The following is a 15,692-nucleotide window of genomic DNA, read 5'->3' as shown; positions in this document are numbered from 1 at the left end:
TCGCTTCTCCATTCGTCATTGCATGGACATAATTGTCACATTGGACCCCTCCCTTTTCCTTATCTTATTATGGTTTATTTTCTTTCCTCCTTTTTTTTCTTTATTGATTCTTCGTATTATAATAATGGCATGTTGTTTTATTATTTTACATGTTATAATATGATTTCTATAAATTTACACTAGTATATCGTAAGACGAGTGGGTTGTTATTATCATATAATAGTGTTACAGTCATACTAAAAACTTTCTAATTTTTGGTAAATGTTGGCGCTCCTTCATGCATTTTTGTTTACTTTTTCAAAAGCTCCACCAAGAACAATTCTCAGTTAAATGCATTACTTTGAAAGATGAGCACTAACTTGTATTTCTATTTGCTACTCCAATTTAAAATTCACGGACTTTTGCTCTTTGGAATAGAGAGTATTGTTTATTCGTTGTATATAATTACACCTATAAATATAAATCATACCAATTAGTTAGGGCAGTGTGCTTGTCGTATTGGCACTCAAATTTCAATCACCCTCCCGTACCGTACTGTAAATAATAATAGTGTAGAGATCACTTTATAAGAAAAATGGATACATCCATACTCGTTTAAAGGATTTTGGGAAGAAACACAAGGGATAAATGACAGAATTGTCAAAAGATGACACGAGTCTACTCATACCATTGTCATTTTCCCCCAAAGATTCAAAGGCAGTCGTAAAGAAAGAGCTTCAAGACATACTTATTAAAGTCATTGCAATTAAAAAACAATACGGAAAAAGAAGAAAGTCATTGCAAATTAAATACTCGAGAGGTAGTTGCTGGCCCCTGAAAACGCTGGAAACGCGGGAATCACAGAAAGCGACTACATAAGCATATGTAACGTAGGGCCAAGTAGACCTTTGTGCTCGTATTATTTTTGTGTTAAATTTGTTATCTTAACCGTATTATCATGTCAAATTGATTATTTAATGGGTTCTTAACAGGTAACCTAATAACGAACCGATTTATTTACAATTTGTTTCGTCTCGTGTCAAGTTAATAAGCAATAAATTATCATGCTTAATGTCTAAATCTGGCAAACGGTATCTTATCGAGTTTATAACCAATGACTCGGTAGCAATCCACCTCGGTAATGGTTTGACGCAAAACTTATTATTTTCGTATCATTTTGTGTTGAGTTAACAAATTGTGTAAAAAATTGTCAGACATGCGATATAGGAATGCACACACTCCGTCAGTCGCACCCCGTTAACGACTTTTATAACGAAATATGGTAGTGCATTAGGCAACTTTGGTTACACCGTCAAAACTTAATATTGGTCTTATTAGGTTGATCTTGATTTGGTCTATGTAGATATGGCTAGCTAGCTAGCTTCTTCTTCATCTTATCCATTTGATTTAGTTATTCTATGATTAATCATATGTTGGTTTACTAAGTAGGAATCTTGAAATAAAAGGAAGACATTTATCAATTAGTATTTTGAAAATATGTCTTTTAATTTTTTTTTTAACAAACGATATTATCTATATTAAGAGGATGGAAGAGTGAGTTAAGCCTCACAATGGACTAGTAATAATATGATTCAAGCTCGCTTTTAATGAAAATCGAAGCTGAAACCTCTCAATTAACAGTAAAAAAAAATATCACTAGACCATAGTACTAAGTGATTGTTTTATTTAATTAATTGAATGAAAATTCAACAATTAATTAGCTAAAACTTAAAGCTAAGAGCTTTGACAACAAGAAAATTAAAAGTTTAGTGCATATATAACGAGGTTCAATTAAGCTTAGCTTTCCTCTTATACCCTTTAACTTTTATTAAGTATAACTAGATATTTATTTAGAGAATTGTTATTAGCACTTTAAAAATTTCATTCTACACTCCAAACTTTCTGTATTTGAAAAGAAAAATACACTTGTGAGGAGTGTAGAATAAGATTTTTGAAGTACCAATAACACTTTCTATTTATTTATATTCATAAATAATTTAATTAGAATTAAAAAAAACACCACATAAACTTCTGTCTAATCCTCATCTAAGCGCTTGATCATGCTTACCGCTTAACACCTTTTAGAATCTTGCCTTCAACTATTTTGTAATCCTTCTACTCTTAGTACAACATCGTTTCTTATCAGGTTCTCTGAATTGAGGTCATCCCAACTCGATGGATTAATTAATTGAATTGGAATTTGAGATTCAAATGAGTATCTTTGTATATAGTCAATGCAGATAGGCCTTCTAATCCGCCAACCATAAGAGTTATGCCCTTCCCTAGATTGGAGTGCATCTCTCAAATCCATAAAGATTGGACTGTATTTGCATCGGGCAAAACCACCATTGTGTTCCTTTCTTTTGTCTCAAAGCCGTACTATGTATTATATTCTCAAGCTTAAATCACTAGATAGAATAAAATTCTCTTTACGCGTTTTTAGGATTGTTTTTTTAGTACAATGATAATGTTAATAAGTTAGATAGTTAATTATTAGGAAAAAGAAAAATCAGTGGAAGTCGAACCTATCAGAATGCATAGACATGATTGTGTTATTACAATATAATTTACATACATACATAAAATATAATTTATGAACTGCTAATTAATTAATTATTTAAAATGTAGAGCATATTAACATGCAAGAAATGAAAATTGAAATTTTTTTTGTCAAACAATAGATTAGATTAGGGAGCGGGTTCAATCTCACATCATGATGTAAGAGCAATACTTCTTTCCACCACTATGGTAGATGGCCACTTGCAAATTAAAATTACTTTGATTATTGAGTTTTTTGCAGAGGGGATTAAGCTAGGTGGCTTGGTAGTGTTTCCACAATCTTATATTCAAATTAAAAAAAAAAAAAAAAAACAGTAATTAGCTCATTGCGTTTCAAATTTAAATTTAAATTTTCTTTTCTGTTTCATAGTAATATTGTTAAAAAACGAAATAGGACAAAATCAGATTATGATCGACATGTTTACTTTACTTTTTAACTAATTTATTGTTTTTTTTTTTTAACAAATGATAGTATCTACATTAAGAAGGTGTGAGAATAAATTAAGCTTTACAATTGACGAATTATAATAATATAACCATATCACTCGACCGTAATACTAAGTGACAATTAATTTATTGTTCTTATAGTAGCAACAATGGAAGAGTACCAAATTAAGAGTACCAAATTGTACTTAACAAGATGAAGACGATGATGAGGCTCTTAGTGTGATTTCCACAACCAATAGTACTAAACTTCAAATTAATAAGGAAAACTTAGACCGCGACCGTCATGTACTTGTTTCTCTGTTAAGAGATACGGCTACCTAACACATTAGACTAATGAGATCTGACCCAACATTGACTTGTGTTCACTAATTTCTTAATATCCTTTAATCCAAGGTTCATATTTCAATTTTTAAGTTCGCTATTAATTTAAAACTCGTTTAGATGTGTTTTTAAAATAATTGAAAGCGCTTCTAGTGAAAATATTTTTAAAACCAATCTTTAATAAAGATGCAAATAAATCCTAGAAAAACACTTAAAGTGCTTCCTAGAAGAAGCACATAACGGATGTTTCTTGCAGAAAGCACTTTAACTGCTCTTGGAACCCAAAATTTTTTTCTCTAAAAGTGCTTTCAGTCATTTTAAAAGCACATCCAAACGAGTCCTTAATCTATAAATGAATATACATATATAGGATTCGGTAAAAAAAATATGCATATATAAGAGGCTTTTAAGGAAATGGATTTTCATTAGTTGTGAAGCCCACACTGCATCGAACATCAAAGATTAGAGCTGTCTATTTTTTCAAGTTTCACCTCTTAGATCATCCTTACAAAATATTAACCAACTTAGAAATATTTGAGGCATGTAATTGAGTTCAAAGAGTTTGACAAAAACTTTGTTATGTAAGAAACAATGAAATTTCATTTTCATAATTAAATAGGCAAATGGTTCAATCGAATTGAATTTTTTCAAGGATGATCATGAATCGAGACTTACAAAATAGACGGTTCGGATCGTTGATGTTCGTTGTAGGATGGGTCTCACAACTAATCCCTATTTTAAAAAAATAAAAATAAAAAAGTGGATATATGTATATTTTGTGAACATATATATGAACTATGCAGGCGCACAAAGAATAATAAAGTTAATGAAAACATACATATGGAATCCAGCCAAACATTGATTGAATTACAAGTATCTCTCAGTCTCGGTGGATTTGGAATGGAAAGTAAAGTCAATTCCGGCAAGCTGTTGCAGCCCACGCCATGGAGTTTGGGTGCCAACTGCACTCGCAGCCGGCAGCCCACTGGTAGTCTGGTAAGGCTATTTCTTTCTTCCCTCTTTCTGTGGATTTAGAGTTGGAAGTTTTCTCTCATTTTGAAATCTTCAAACGAATTGTATTTTCTTTGGTTTCTGATGTTTGAATACAGACAATCACTTAGAAATTACATGTGGCATGTTAATTCAAAGTGCTTTTTTTTTTTTTTTTAATTTTATTAGCTTTAATGGAAATTCAAACTTACGAGTGATTAGTCTGTGAATACGGAACAAGGTCACGTCACATTACTATTTAGTCAGAATTATAAAGCTTATATTTGTTTTCATTAAACACCCTAGAAGTGGGACCCTTAATATAATCATATCCAGAATGAGGATTCTCTTCGGATTCTTTTTGTGAGATCCTAGGAATCTTCAAATCGTGTCCGCTCATCGTACATCGTACGGTCAGAAATAATTTTAAATACTTTTATTTAAAATTAAACTTGAATAGTATCTAATGAAAATAACCGTACGATATACGATGGACGAACACGATTTGAAGATCCCGGAATCCTCTCAAAAAGGATCCGAAGAGGATCCTCATTCTCATATCCAAACCAATCATCTGTTAAAAAAAAAAAAAGACCCAACTGTGTATACAAGGTATATTAGTGGTTTTCAAAAGCTAATCAATCACTAGGATAATAAGACAGATCACTCGTATTGTTTTTGTTTATTTTTAGGAAGTATTATTGGCACTCCAAAAATCTCATTCTACACTCCTCATAAGTATATTTTTCTTTCCAAATATAAAAAGTTTGGAGTGTAGAATGAGATTTTTGAAGTGCCAATAACAATTAACATTTTTTATTTTTTATTTTTAATAGGACCAGTTGATAGCTTTGTTACGGTAGTCCACCATTTCGAGGGCCACTCACAGAGGCATTTCAACCACCCTTGACCACCATCGTGCATTCACAAGCATAAAAAATTGAACACATGACATGCCGCGTAGAATACAGGCCCGCAGTTATTCTCTAACCACTAGGCCACCCCGTGATGGGCGCTCACTCGTTTGGTTTCACGCAACACTAGTTCACGAGATAACCATTGATAATTCTTTGAGGTCATCCTTCACATATATCTCTACAAAAATTCACTCCTATTGAAAAAGTGTATCTAATTGTAACTGACATGCACAATGTCGCGGATAAACAATAAAATGTTCATGACAATAATCAAATGACCAAACAACTTCAATTTGGATGAGAATTTGTAAAATTAATCTTTGAATGAAGACTGTTTACACACGAGATTAAATTATAAAAACTTCCCATGAACAAATTTTTTTTTTTTTTTTTTTTTTTTTTTTTTTTTTTTTTTTTGTGATCAAACGATAGATTTGTTAGATTAGATATTAGATTAGAGAGCTGATGAAGTTTGAACTCACGCTCTGGTGCAAGGACAATACTTCTTTCCACCACTGTACTAGAGGGCTACTTGCTACCATACACAAATGAATAACGCCTTATTAACCAGTTAGTTCTTCCAGCGCTGTATCTAACACCAGATCTTTCCAATCAAACTTAAATTTTCCATTAATATTGTGATAAGGATGACAAAACAAACTGCAAAAGAAAAAAAGGAAAAATAGTTCCCTGAATGTGTTTTGAACTAATATATTACTTCCATGTTGAGGAGCGGACAATGACACTAATAAAACTAGGAAGGCCTCCACTCCGGAGGACCATGCCTAAGCTCTTTAGCAAGACCGTCCAAGCTACAGCCACCGAGCACTCCCTGGCTTTTGGAGGAAACAACAGGTGCTAAATCAATTTAACAACTGAGGCTAACTGATACTCTATCCTGTGGCGAAAATTACGATAAAAAAACCAGCGCATAATACAGCTAAATTACTAGTTTAGGCGCCAATCAGCTCGCAGACATCAAAGTTTGGGTAAACTGAAACAACTAAGTTGACTAAATATGAACAGCGATCTCATGGGTTCACCGGATAAGCAAAATCGTAGCTTAAAACATCAATAGAAGGTAATGCCGTAAGAAAAAAATAAGGAGTATTTTGGTAAAAACTGTTTCTTTTTCTTTTTTGGCTCAACAAAATGATCATCACCTGATTTCTGTAGACTGAATGCTAGACAAAACTGTGAACCCAAATTGCTACACCCCTAGCAGCCATCAACTGGGTGCAGCTATCCAGTGAAAGTGATTTATATGCACCGATATTTTATTGAAATGTGACTGCTGTTGCAAAAAATTTTACTTTGAAGATCTTACTGATAAATATTTGACTATTGAGCAGCAATATAACAGTGCCATTTTCCTGAACTCAGTTGAACACGTCACCAGACGAAATACTTCCGTCTATAAACTTGACCTTGGCGTTAGCATATGAATGTCGTCAAGAATCCTTCTCAGCAAATTGCTTGCCCTGAAAGATTTCAAAGAGGCGTAAATATTTCTTCGCACAAAGCTCAGTAAAGGATACAAATGAGCAACCAGGTTAGTGAGTATGTGCAATGCAACCAAGTTTACCATACGGAACCTTTTTCAAATTTACAAGGAATTCTCTTCGGTATCCAAACTGTTGGGACTTTTGAGTTCCAGCATTTACAAATAACTACTTATTAAGTCAGCCCTGTCAAACAATTGTCCAACTGGGGAGAGAAAGGTAGGTGACATTGGAAGCAGGAGATTTGAGTCTCAAATTTATAATGAAGAGAGAAATATTGGGAAATTTGAGGGTGTTGAAATATGTGAGAGATAGAAATGAGATGTACAATGAACCTAATTTGGCAAGATTCATGTATGTGATGCATAAGTAGAAAGAGGAGTTCTTGCTTTCATATGTTTTGAAAAACTCCCACTGCATTTGTTAAAAGAGGTCTGGAATTATTCACTTCCCTTCTGTTTCCATCCATGAAGCAAACAGGGGAGAAATGCTTCATCAGACGATCCCAAAAAGACATCGAGTCATACAACTAGCTCACTTATAAGCCACTGACTCAGCAAGTTCTATTGTATGGTGGATCAGACTGTGATGAAGTTCTTTTGTAATGTAAAACAAATACTACTATATGACCTTACCTTACCAAAATCGCAAAATTTACTGCCACTGCGGTCCGTTGGCATGGAACAGAAAGCCTCATAAATTAGAAGAGTCCCAGCTGGCATACACGGCATCAATGATTTTCTCATGCAGTGTTGGCCCAGAACAAACAACTATGCCCCTGTCAAGTCCTTCTAAGTAAGGTCCTTTTGAAAAGTCCAGGGGACGCCCTCCAGCATCAGTTACGACACCTCCGGCCTCTTCTACAATGACAACACCAGCAGCGTGATCCCATATCTTCTCCTTGTATCCAGTCCTTGCAAACTTCATGAATAGCTCAGCATCTCCTCGAGCTATGGCTGCATATTTCACCATGCTATAGACACGGAGGGGTTGATTTCTACCATATGATATGAAAGGACAATATCAATTAGAGCACAAGTAAAACTATAGTTGCCAATATCTTCCTACCCCAGTAAAAAAGACATGTAAGGTGGCAAGGTGGCTTTGAGATTCACATCATTTGCCAACCAGAGAAAGATAAGAAACTCATTGGAGAAGGTACAACTGATTACAACAAAAAGGAAAAAATTAGGATACTTTGCGGTAAACTCATTTTTAACCTTAATTGACCATCGATCACATTGCCTTGTACTTAAAAAAAACATATCATTAAGCAATTGCCTCGAAGAAAAGCAGGGTAACTATTAAAAAATTCCAGATAACAGACAATAGACATACTTGTTAATATAATCTCTTACTTTATCCAATTTCTCAGAACTTGAAAAACAGGACCAAGAAACAGAAGAAACAAACAACAGCAGGACAACAACCTAGGCAATACTTGTGATGGAAAATCACTCATATCATTAAACAGTGTATTAGGTTTTTATAAAGCAATGTCGTCAAACTGGAAATATCTTTTTATTTTACCTCTTATACGTAATAAAAAAGAAACTAGAAAGGGGAAGTGCTCTTCTACTTAATAACTCATTTCACTCTTCTATTTGCAGTTTTCTCCTCCCATTACTCTTTGCCTTTTTCATTATGTGATGGTTTCATTTGTTAGACCGACAACCATGCACGTTGATGTATAGAAATAATTAAGTAACTATGTACCTAAACCCTACGCTGTGAGCAAGTCCTGCTGTAAAGGAGTGGTCTGAATTTGCTTTCTCGACAGGTTCACAACAAGTGGCCAGTGCGGGGTCATCGATGGAAGAAACCCGAACAAGTCTTGCAGAATTCGGCCACACAAACTTCTTATCCCCATGGATTGGTGGCTGCATCCATGCCTCACCACTGCCCCTCCTCGCATACATCACACAACCTCTTTCCCACATATCCTCAGAAGGTGGAGACAACCTTGACATGGTTTCATGGTACTGATAATGATAACTGAGCAATTCCTTCTTCATTGGGTAATTTGGGCACCCAAGTACTCCAATAACAACTTTTCCATCCTCAATCAATGCTAAAGCTACAGCATATTGATCCCCACGTACAAACCCTAATGTTCCGTCAATAGGATCAAGTACCCAATGTCTACCTTTGGGGCCTCCCTCTGAGTTGCATCGGCTGATAGCCTCAAGAACTTGAGCGGTGTTGAGGGATTTTGGTGGACTTTTAAGACCATACTTGGGTGCTCCAGCTAAGCATTCGTTAACAGTGTTTACAACAGCTTCCAGCAAACCTGCTGAGTCAGCCTGAGAGAGCGTTTGTACATCTTCTTCAGCAATAATGGATACATTTTGACTCCCAAAGAACTGAGACAGTATCCAGCTAACGGTTGCTTGCACACTCCAATCTGTTCACACACAATGTCAATGGAATTAGCCAAAGTTTATATGATATACAAAGAGGAACCAATATGAGTTGGAGAGCCTGATCTTTCAGTTGCTATAGACATAAAAACTAGATTCTCCAGAAACTGGCTCTTTCCTCTCCAGCTTCAATTGCTTTCATTTTCTGAAAATTTATAATTAAAGAAGAGCACCAAGCAATTTCTAGCGTATGAAAGTTCAGTGGCTGATACGTGTAAGTAGTGTTTTTTATTAAGCTTCACAACAATGAAACAGTATTTCAAATTTAATGCAGGACACAAAAGCCACTAAAAGGTGTGCCCCTACATTTCTATAAAATGATGATATTTGTGTTTTCACATAATGCTCTCGCAGGTTCTATAACTTCTACTTGAAAAATGCTCCACTCCCACCCCCATATTCACTTTTAAGACAAATCTCAATGAACCTTTGCATGGATAATTAGCCGACAGAACTCAAGCTGCGTGTATAAAATGCTCTCCATAAAGATCATTCTACAAGAATGACATACCATCAGACAATACCCCAACAATGTTCATCTGCCGGTCAGTCCCTTTTACTTAAAAAGCACTAACAAAAGAAGATTCTGGTCCCATACGAAGCGAAAAACCTACTCCATAGTGACGAAAGAAAACCTCGCAGATAATGCACCTAATATCAAGTACCTAAATTCATAAACGGCGTATATTTGTTATCATTTTAAAAACATTGTCCATCATAACTTGTTAACTGTATCACCTTAACTAAAAGCCAAATCAATTCAAGAACTACTAAACATACGAACGTGTATTGCGGAACCCGCAGCGATGTATTCATCTCAAGACTATTTATTTAGCAAAGGTACTACATTGCACCAGTTTGCCAAAATTAAAGAAACCAACAACAGAAAAACAGCAGAACATTTCTCAAATAAAAAACCTCCGATATCAAAGAAGACACAACGAAAGAGCACTGTTTCAATTCTTAGTACCTGCAACAGTCACAGGAGAATCATCGTCCTTGGACTTAACGAGGCCACTGCCACCTGACACCAACCCCTCCTGCAGCCTCTGACACAGAGCACACGCCATGTGAACCACTCTCACCGCCACATCCAGCTCCTCGCCGTATCTCCCGCCCTCCATACCTCAATCTCAACAACTTCCGACGACACCCAGATGGACTGAATTCACAAACGAGGAGAAAGCATCAATCTTTGAGGTACCCACCTCGGGATTCGTGCAGATTAAGGTTCCTACATTCTTGGGTTGCTGATTTTTGAGGGGTTTTTTTGCAGTGCTTTCTGTTTTGCAATGGTAATGGCATTCAGCAATGCGGTAATTTTTTGCGCGACTAAAACATTTGGGGATTTTTGATTGGGTTGTGGAATTTCCTCTGGTGGCATTTGTATTTTGTGGGATTTTTTGTGTTTGGGTAGAAGGAAAGTTTGGAAGAAAAGCAAATGTGGTCAAAAAGTTCGGTTTTCAGTGTCCACTCTGCCGGGTTTAATGTGACCACAGGTGTCTCTGTCACTAGCTTTATTTCTTTTTCTTTCTTTTGAGTGTATGTGGAGAATAGTGTTCGAATGGAAGACTAACTTATACGAAATGAGTTAATAAAATTGTAACGTTTTTGGTTTAACGAGGTAATATAATGCGAAGAGAAATTTCCATATAATAGGATGGCACACGTTTATCCTTCTGGGCTCATCTCCAGCCACTCTTAATTTGCCACGTAATTGATCTCTCAGGTGGTATTTTATCTTCTTTGCCATTTTGGATTTAACTTAGGTTTTATGATTGGAGGAGGATTCTCATCTCTCCCTTTTTTTTTTTTTTTTTTTTTTCATCTTCTTTCCTCCCCTCCAGTTTGAACGGTCACAGTTAAGCCACGTCAACATCTTATATTAATTTTTTTATAGAAAGAGAAAGACAAAATAGAGAATGTGAGAGGAGGGAATGAAAGATGATAGAAAGAGGAGGGGAGAGAATCATAGTCCTTTGTGATTGTGGTCCATCAAAGCTGCTCAAAGAAGGAAAGGAATCATCTCCAGATTTGTTCCACCTAATCCTTCTCATCAAACAATTCGAGTCCTTAAAATTTGATTAAACTGCTAAAGTTATTATAACTTTTAGAATCAGTTTGTTTTTTTAACCGTTTGATCAAATTTCAAAGATCCGAATTATTTGATGAGAAAGATTAGATGGAAGGGTTCCGAAGAGATCCCTTTCCCTTAAAGAAATCTCACATGTTTCCTCAAGAGAAGGTGTTGGGCTTCTGGCCTTAAAGACGAAAATTTTAAGGTGTTGGGCTTATATTATTTTGGAGTAAGCCCACCAAGTTTCAAGGAATAGTTTGATTTATCCCAACAAAAAATAAATTAAAAAAAAATATTTATATAAATATGCTTTAAGTTAGTTGGTTTAACTAGTGTACCTGTAGATCTAAATTTCCCACATTGTTGTTTAAAAATAAAATATCACATCTGTAAAAAAAGTATTTCCAAAAGCAAAGATGTAGAGCGAGGTTTCAGCATGTTGAGCCTTTTATTATTATGATAAAAAAAAAATTAAATATAAACTTTTTTTGTAAAAGTATTTACTTTATAAATATATTTAATATTAAAAATTAAAATTAAAATACTAAAAACACATTCATTTAATCAAAAATTTTAGCATCAAATTTAACGATGAATAATCATAAATTTTTGGCTTTTTAACCAAAATGGTTCTTAAGATTTGCATAACACATAAATTTGGTCTCTGAGATTGTCCACCATCCATTAAAAAAATTCCGTTAAGTGGTCCCTTGCTTTTTAACGGAATGATAAAAATGATAAAAATGATAGATGGTGGACAATCTTAGGGATCAAAGTTATGTGTTATGCAAATCTCAGAGATCATTTTGGCTAAAATACTCTCAACTTAACGGAGTTTTTTTAACGAAATGACCAAAATAATGAATGATGGACAATCTCAATGACCACTTCTATTAATTTTCAATCTCAAGAATCAAAATTATATGTTATACAAATTTCAATAACCATTTTGGACCAAAAAGCCTAAACTTTTTTGGTACAAAGATGTTCGAGAGAACCCTCGGTTTTTTCCGTGGCATAAAATTTTAACAGAGCCCAACCCGCGGAATTGCCCACTTTACGTCCTCGATGCCAACCGAGCCCATAGCTTAAAACGCTGTCGTTTAACCTAAAAATTTTCCACCCCCTCCCTCCCCGGTGGTTCCATATCCACCATGACTGTTGTCGTCTCCGCCAATTGAGTCACCATCGCCACCGTCAACCGATTTCTCAGAATTGTTAGCATTTACGTTAGAAGCCGGCGATGGGGACTCGAGAGGTGTACGAACCGAAGCTGAGGAGTGGGAATCTGCACCACGATCCCACCATGAATCCCGGCCTCGGAACTCCTCGCTGCCCTCGCTGCCCTCGCTGCCTCTCTCTCCTCGCCCACGATTCCGTACCAACACCCATGACCCTACTTTTTTGATGATTTGATTCTGTGGGTTTACAGTCGGAAACTGATTGAACTTCTGTTTTGTTTGTTGTTCCGGACAAAGGTGAATGGACCATCACTCCTGTTCTTCACGACGCCACTGCTGTTGTAAGTTTCTCTCTTTTATTTTTCAGCTACCCATTTGCGCAAAATTTTGTTTCTTTGTGTAGCAGTTGTGTTTTAGTTGTGAATTTTCATGGTTTTGATATGGGAATTTGGAGTAGAATGCTTTTTCTAAAGATATTTCTTCGTGGTAGATGAATTCTGAGCATGTAATATTTACATCATTTATGTATTTACATCATCTGGTCAAAGTAGAGCCCAACATCAGTTGCGTTGGTAGGGTCATTGGTCTAGGTGTACTTATGGGGATCATGTTTGAGTGTATGTTTACGTCATTTGTAGATTGAACTCTTAAATCTTAACCATGATCCTTTGTTAGTTATTATGTAATTGGTAGCTTCGAATTTGGATAATAATATATGCGTCACAAAATGTTGTCGATCATGAAGTATTGGGCATAAATCCCCAATGGCGGAGCCAGCATGGGATCATTGGTTGTTATGGACCCCAATAACTTTAAAAACTCTATGTATATTTACTTGTATATTGTATTTGACCCATACAAACTGATAAGGCAAACTAAGTTACGACCTCCTTGTCCTACTTCTTCTATTTTCTTCTATCATATTTGTCTTCATTTTCTCTCTTCTTGTGTGAAATGTTTTAGTTGAAAAGCCTTGAAAGTCTTCAACATGACTCCACAATATCTTGCATCCACCCTCAACAAGCCTGTACAAGTAATAGTAGTCGTCGACATATGTTGACATAAAATTTAGGCATATGTTGGCAGGAACTGATAAGTGCCTACTAGGTGCTCGACGAAATGATCCAATGAAGCTTTTTGGTTGATATTATGACCCCATTATTTGAAAATCTTGGCTACGCCACCGTAAATCTCCTGTTAATTGTTGATTCATATGATAGAAGTAAAACCCGATATCAGTTGCGTTGTTAAGGTTTAGGTGTATGTGCAAAGACCAGGTTTGAGTGTATGTTTATGATAGTGATATGGATGTGGTTTGTTATGTGAGTGATTAAACCTGTCCGCTATTGTTTGTATGAATAGGCTGGCTCAGGTATTGGAGGAATGCTTAGTGCAATTCATAGCTTCAATACAGGTATACATGTTTCCTTTGTCTTTACAATGAACATGCCTTCATATGCAGATTGCTTGGTGTTACTTGGTTGCAGGGATCCCATACCTTCAGAATCGGTTGAAGGGACCAAAGTGGTTGCCTTTCTTAGTTGGGGTACATCTCTTATGTTTGGTGCTTGCTTTCCAATTCTGTTTACCCTGCAATGCACTTCCAGTTATTTCGGCATTATCATGAGAAAGTTATATTTATATGCGCCTCAATTTGGCTCACTTTTGTATTGTTTTAATCTTAGCTTCCTCCACTGCTACTGTTTTCGGGTGCCAGTGCTGCATTTGGAGGTAAATATCGTGCTTTTCTCCACTGGGTTAAAAGAAGTCTATTTTAAAACATGATAAGTTCTTTGCATTTCTCTTTGCCGTTACTCTTCTGTTTTGTATTATTGTTAAACAGATCACTTGTTTAGCAGCTGTGGAATGACTAGTTTACTTAAAAATAGATGCGATTCTTGATTTGTCTGGTTGTTGATGCAGGACAACCTAAAACTTAATTTAGTTGCATAAAATTACTAACAAGGCAGATTATTAGACTTATGGAAAATAAATTAAACACTACTGAATGGATTTATTGTAATGCAACAACAAAGAAATTAGAAAACTTAACAAATGTAGCACACAATTCTGGAAATTCAGAAAAGATTTACCAGCAAGGTGACTTTAACCGTAAGATTCTGTTTCATTCCTTAAGGAATGTTCCATGCCTTGGGTTCTCGTGCAGTTGTTTGGATCCACAACAATAGATCAAAATGGGTACTTAGGCAAGGCTGATTGGTGGAAGGAAGGTTGTAGTTTGCGGCAGTAGGGAGTAGGGGAAACTGGAACCGTTCCAGCAAGGGTTCTTGGAATCACACCAAGAATTCTTAAGAATCACTCGAGAATGTAGATTGAAGTAATATAATATTATTCATTGACTGAATTGCAGAAGTACGTCAAAACTCTTATATAGAGCTACATAAGCCATACAAGACTAGAATTAATGACCCGGTTACAGATTTATAGGATTCCTAAAAGTCTAATTTTTATGGACTGAGAAGAACAAGGACAGATGTTCTAGAAAAACTAAAAGACAGCCCAGCACAACATAAGTTATAAAACCATCTTGAAGACTCCAGCAATTGGATTCTGCATTTCCTTACATAGGTGTTGAACTCGTTTGTATCAGCTGTACTGAGTGTATGTAGACTAAGGCCTTGTTTGGTAAGAAGGATTGGATTGAAATGGATAACTATCAAATTTCAAGGCAAATTGAAGGTAGAAGTGAATGATTTTTCATTTGGAGGGTATTACAAGAGGATTACTCATGAAGAAAACTCATCCATTATATTCCTACCATTTTGGAAAGGATTGGATTAGATAAGTTTCCTTCATGAATAATCCATCTTCTACCCCCACGTACCAAACAAGCCCTAAGCCATGTTCCGTCTATGTATATAATACATTCTCGCTCAAAAGCTGAGATTCAGCTGGAATTTCTTTCCCGGTGTTCTAAGTTTTGGATACATATTTTTCAATTCCCCGTTGATATGGGGTTTTGCAGGTTATGCACTTCCCAAGTTTGCTCAACTCACCGTGACATCCTATTATGCTACCTCAAGTGCCTCACATTACGGGATTTCACTTCTTACTCGATATATCGAAGAGGCTCACACCTACCGCTCTCGGAAAGAAAGGGTCCGATGATTTCTTGCAGGTGCACATGTCAAAGAATCTGATACAATTTTGTAATTGATGTTATATACATGTACCTGTAGATGCATGAACCTGTATATGGTTAAGACGTTTTATATCATTGATCACAATTTTGGTAATTTTGTTTTAGTAATGTGAAAAATGATTGGAGAAATTGTCAA

General features: G+C 35.6%; 1 protein-coding gene and 1 pseudogene across 1 annotated transcript; one reads left to right on the top strand and one right to left on the bottom strand.

Annotated features, from left to right (window-relative positions):
• Positions 1-6,480: 6,480 nt before the first annotated feature.
• LOC137716235 (3',5'-bisphosphate nucleotidase AHL-like) lies at positions 6,481-10,535 on the bottom strand. The gene is made up of 4 exons (XM_068455659.1): positions 10,106-10,535; positions 8,432-9,119; positions 7,351-7,712; positions 6,481-6,694 (listed from the first exon to the last, which is right to left on the bottom strand). Exons 1-3 carry the CDS (start codon positions 10,257-10,259, stop codon positions 7,409-7,411), a joined length of 1,146 nt encoding a protein of 381 aa, XP_068311760.1. The 5' UTR covers positions 10,260-10,535; the 3' UTR covers positions 6,481-6,694; positions 7,351-7,408.
• Positions 10,536-12,373: 1,838 nt separating this feature from the next.
• Positions 12,374-15,547, top strand: LOC137714799 (uncharacterized; annotated as a pseudogene).
• Positions 15,548-15,692: the final 145 nt, after the last annotated feature.

This window comes from Pyrus communis, chromosome 14, assembly GCF_963583255.1.
Source record: "Pyrus communis chromosome 14, drPyrComm1.1, whole genome shotgun sequence".
In the NCBI taxonomy this organism is placed as follows: Eukaryota; Viridiplantae; Streptophyta; class Magnoliopsida; order Rosales; family Rosaceae; genus Pyrus; species Pyrus communis.
This window is presented reverse-complemented; position numbering and strand designations above follow the sequence as displayed.

Excerpts from the sequence above, each read along its gene's own strand:
- LOC137716235 (XM_068455659.1), bottom strand. The coding sequence starts at position 10,259 with ATGGAGGGCGGGAGATACGGCGAGGAGCTGGATGTGGCGGTGAGAGTG. Across the intron at positions 9,120-10,105 it reads TTCTCCTGTGACTGTTGCAG|ATTGGAGTGTGCAAGCAACC; the intron begins GTACTAAGAATT and ends GTGTGTGAACAG. Across the intron at positions 7,713-8,431 it reads GCTCACAGCGTAGGGTTTAG|AAATCAACCCCTCCGTGTCT; the intron begins GTACATAGTTAC and ends ATCATATGGTAG.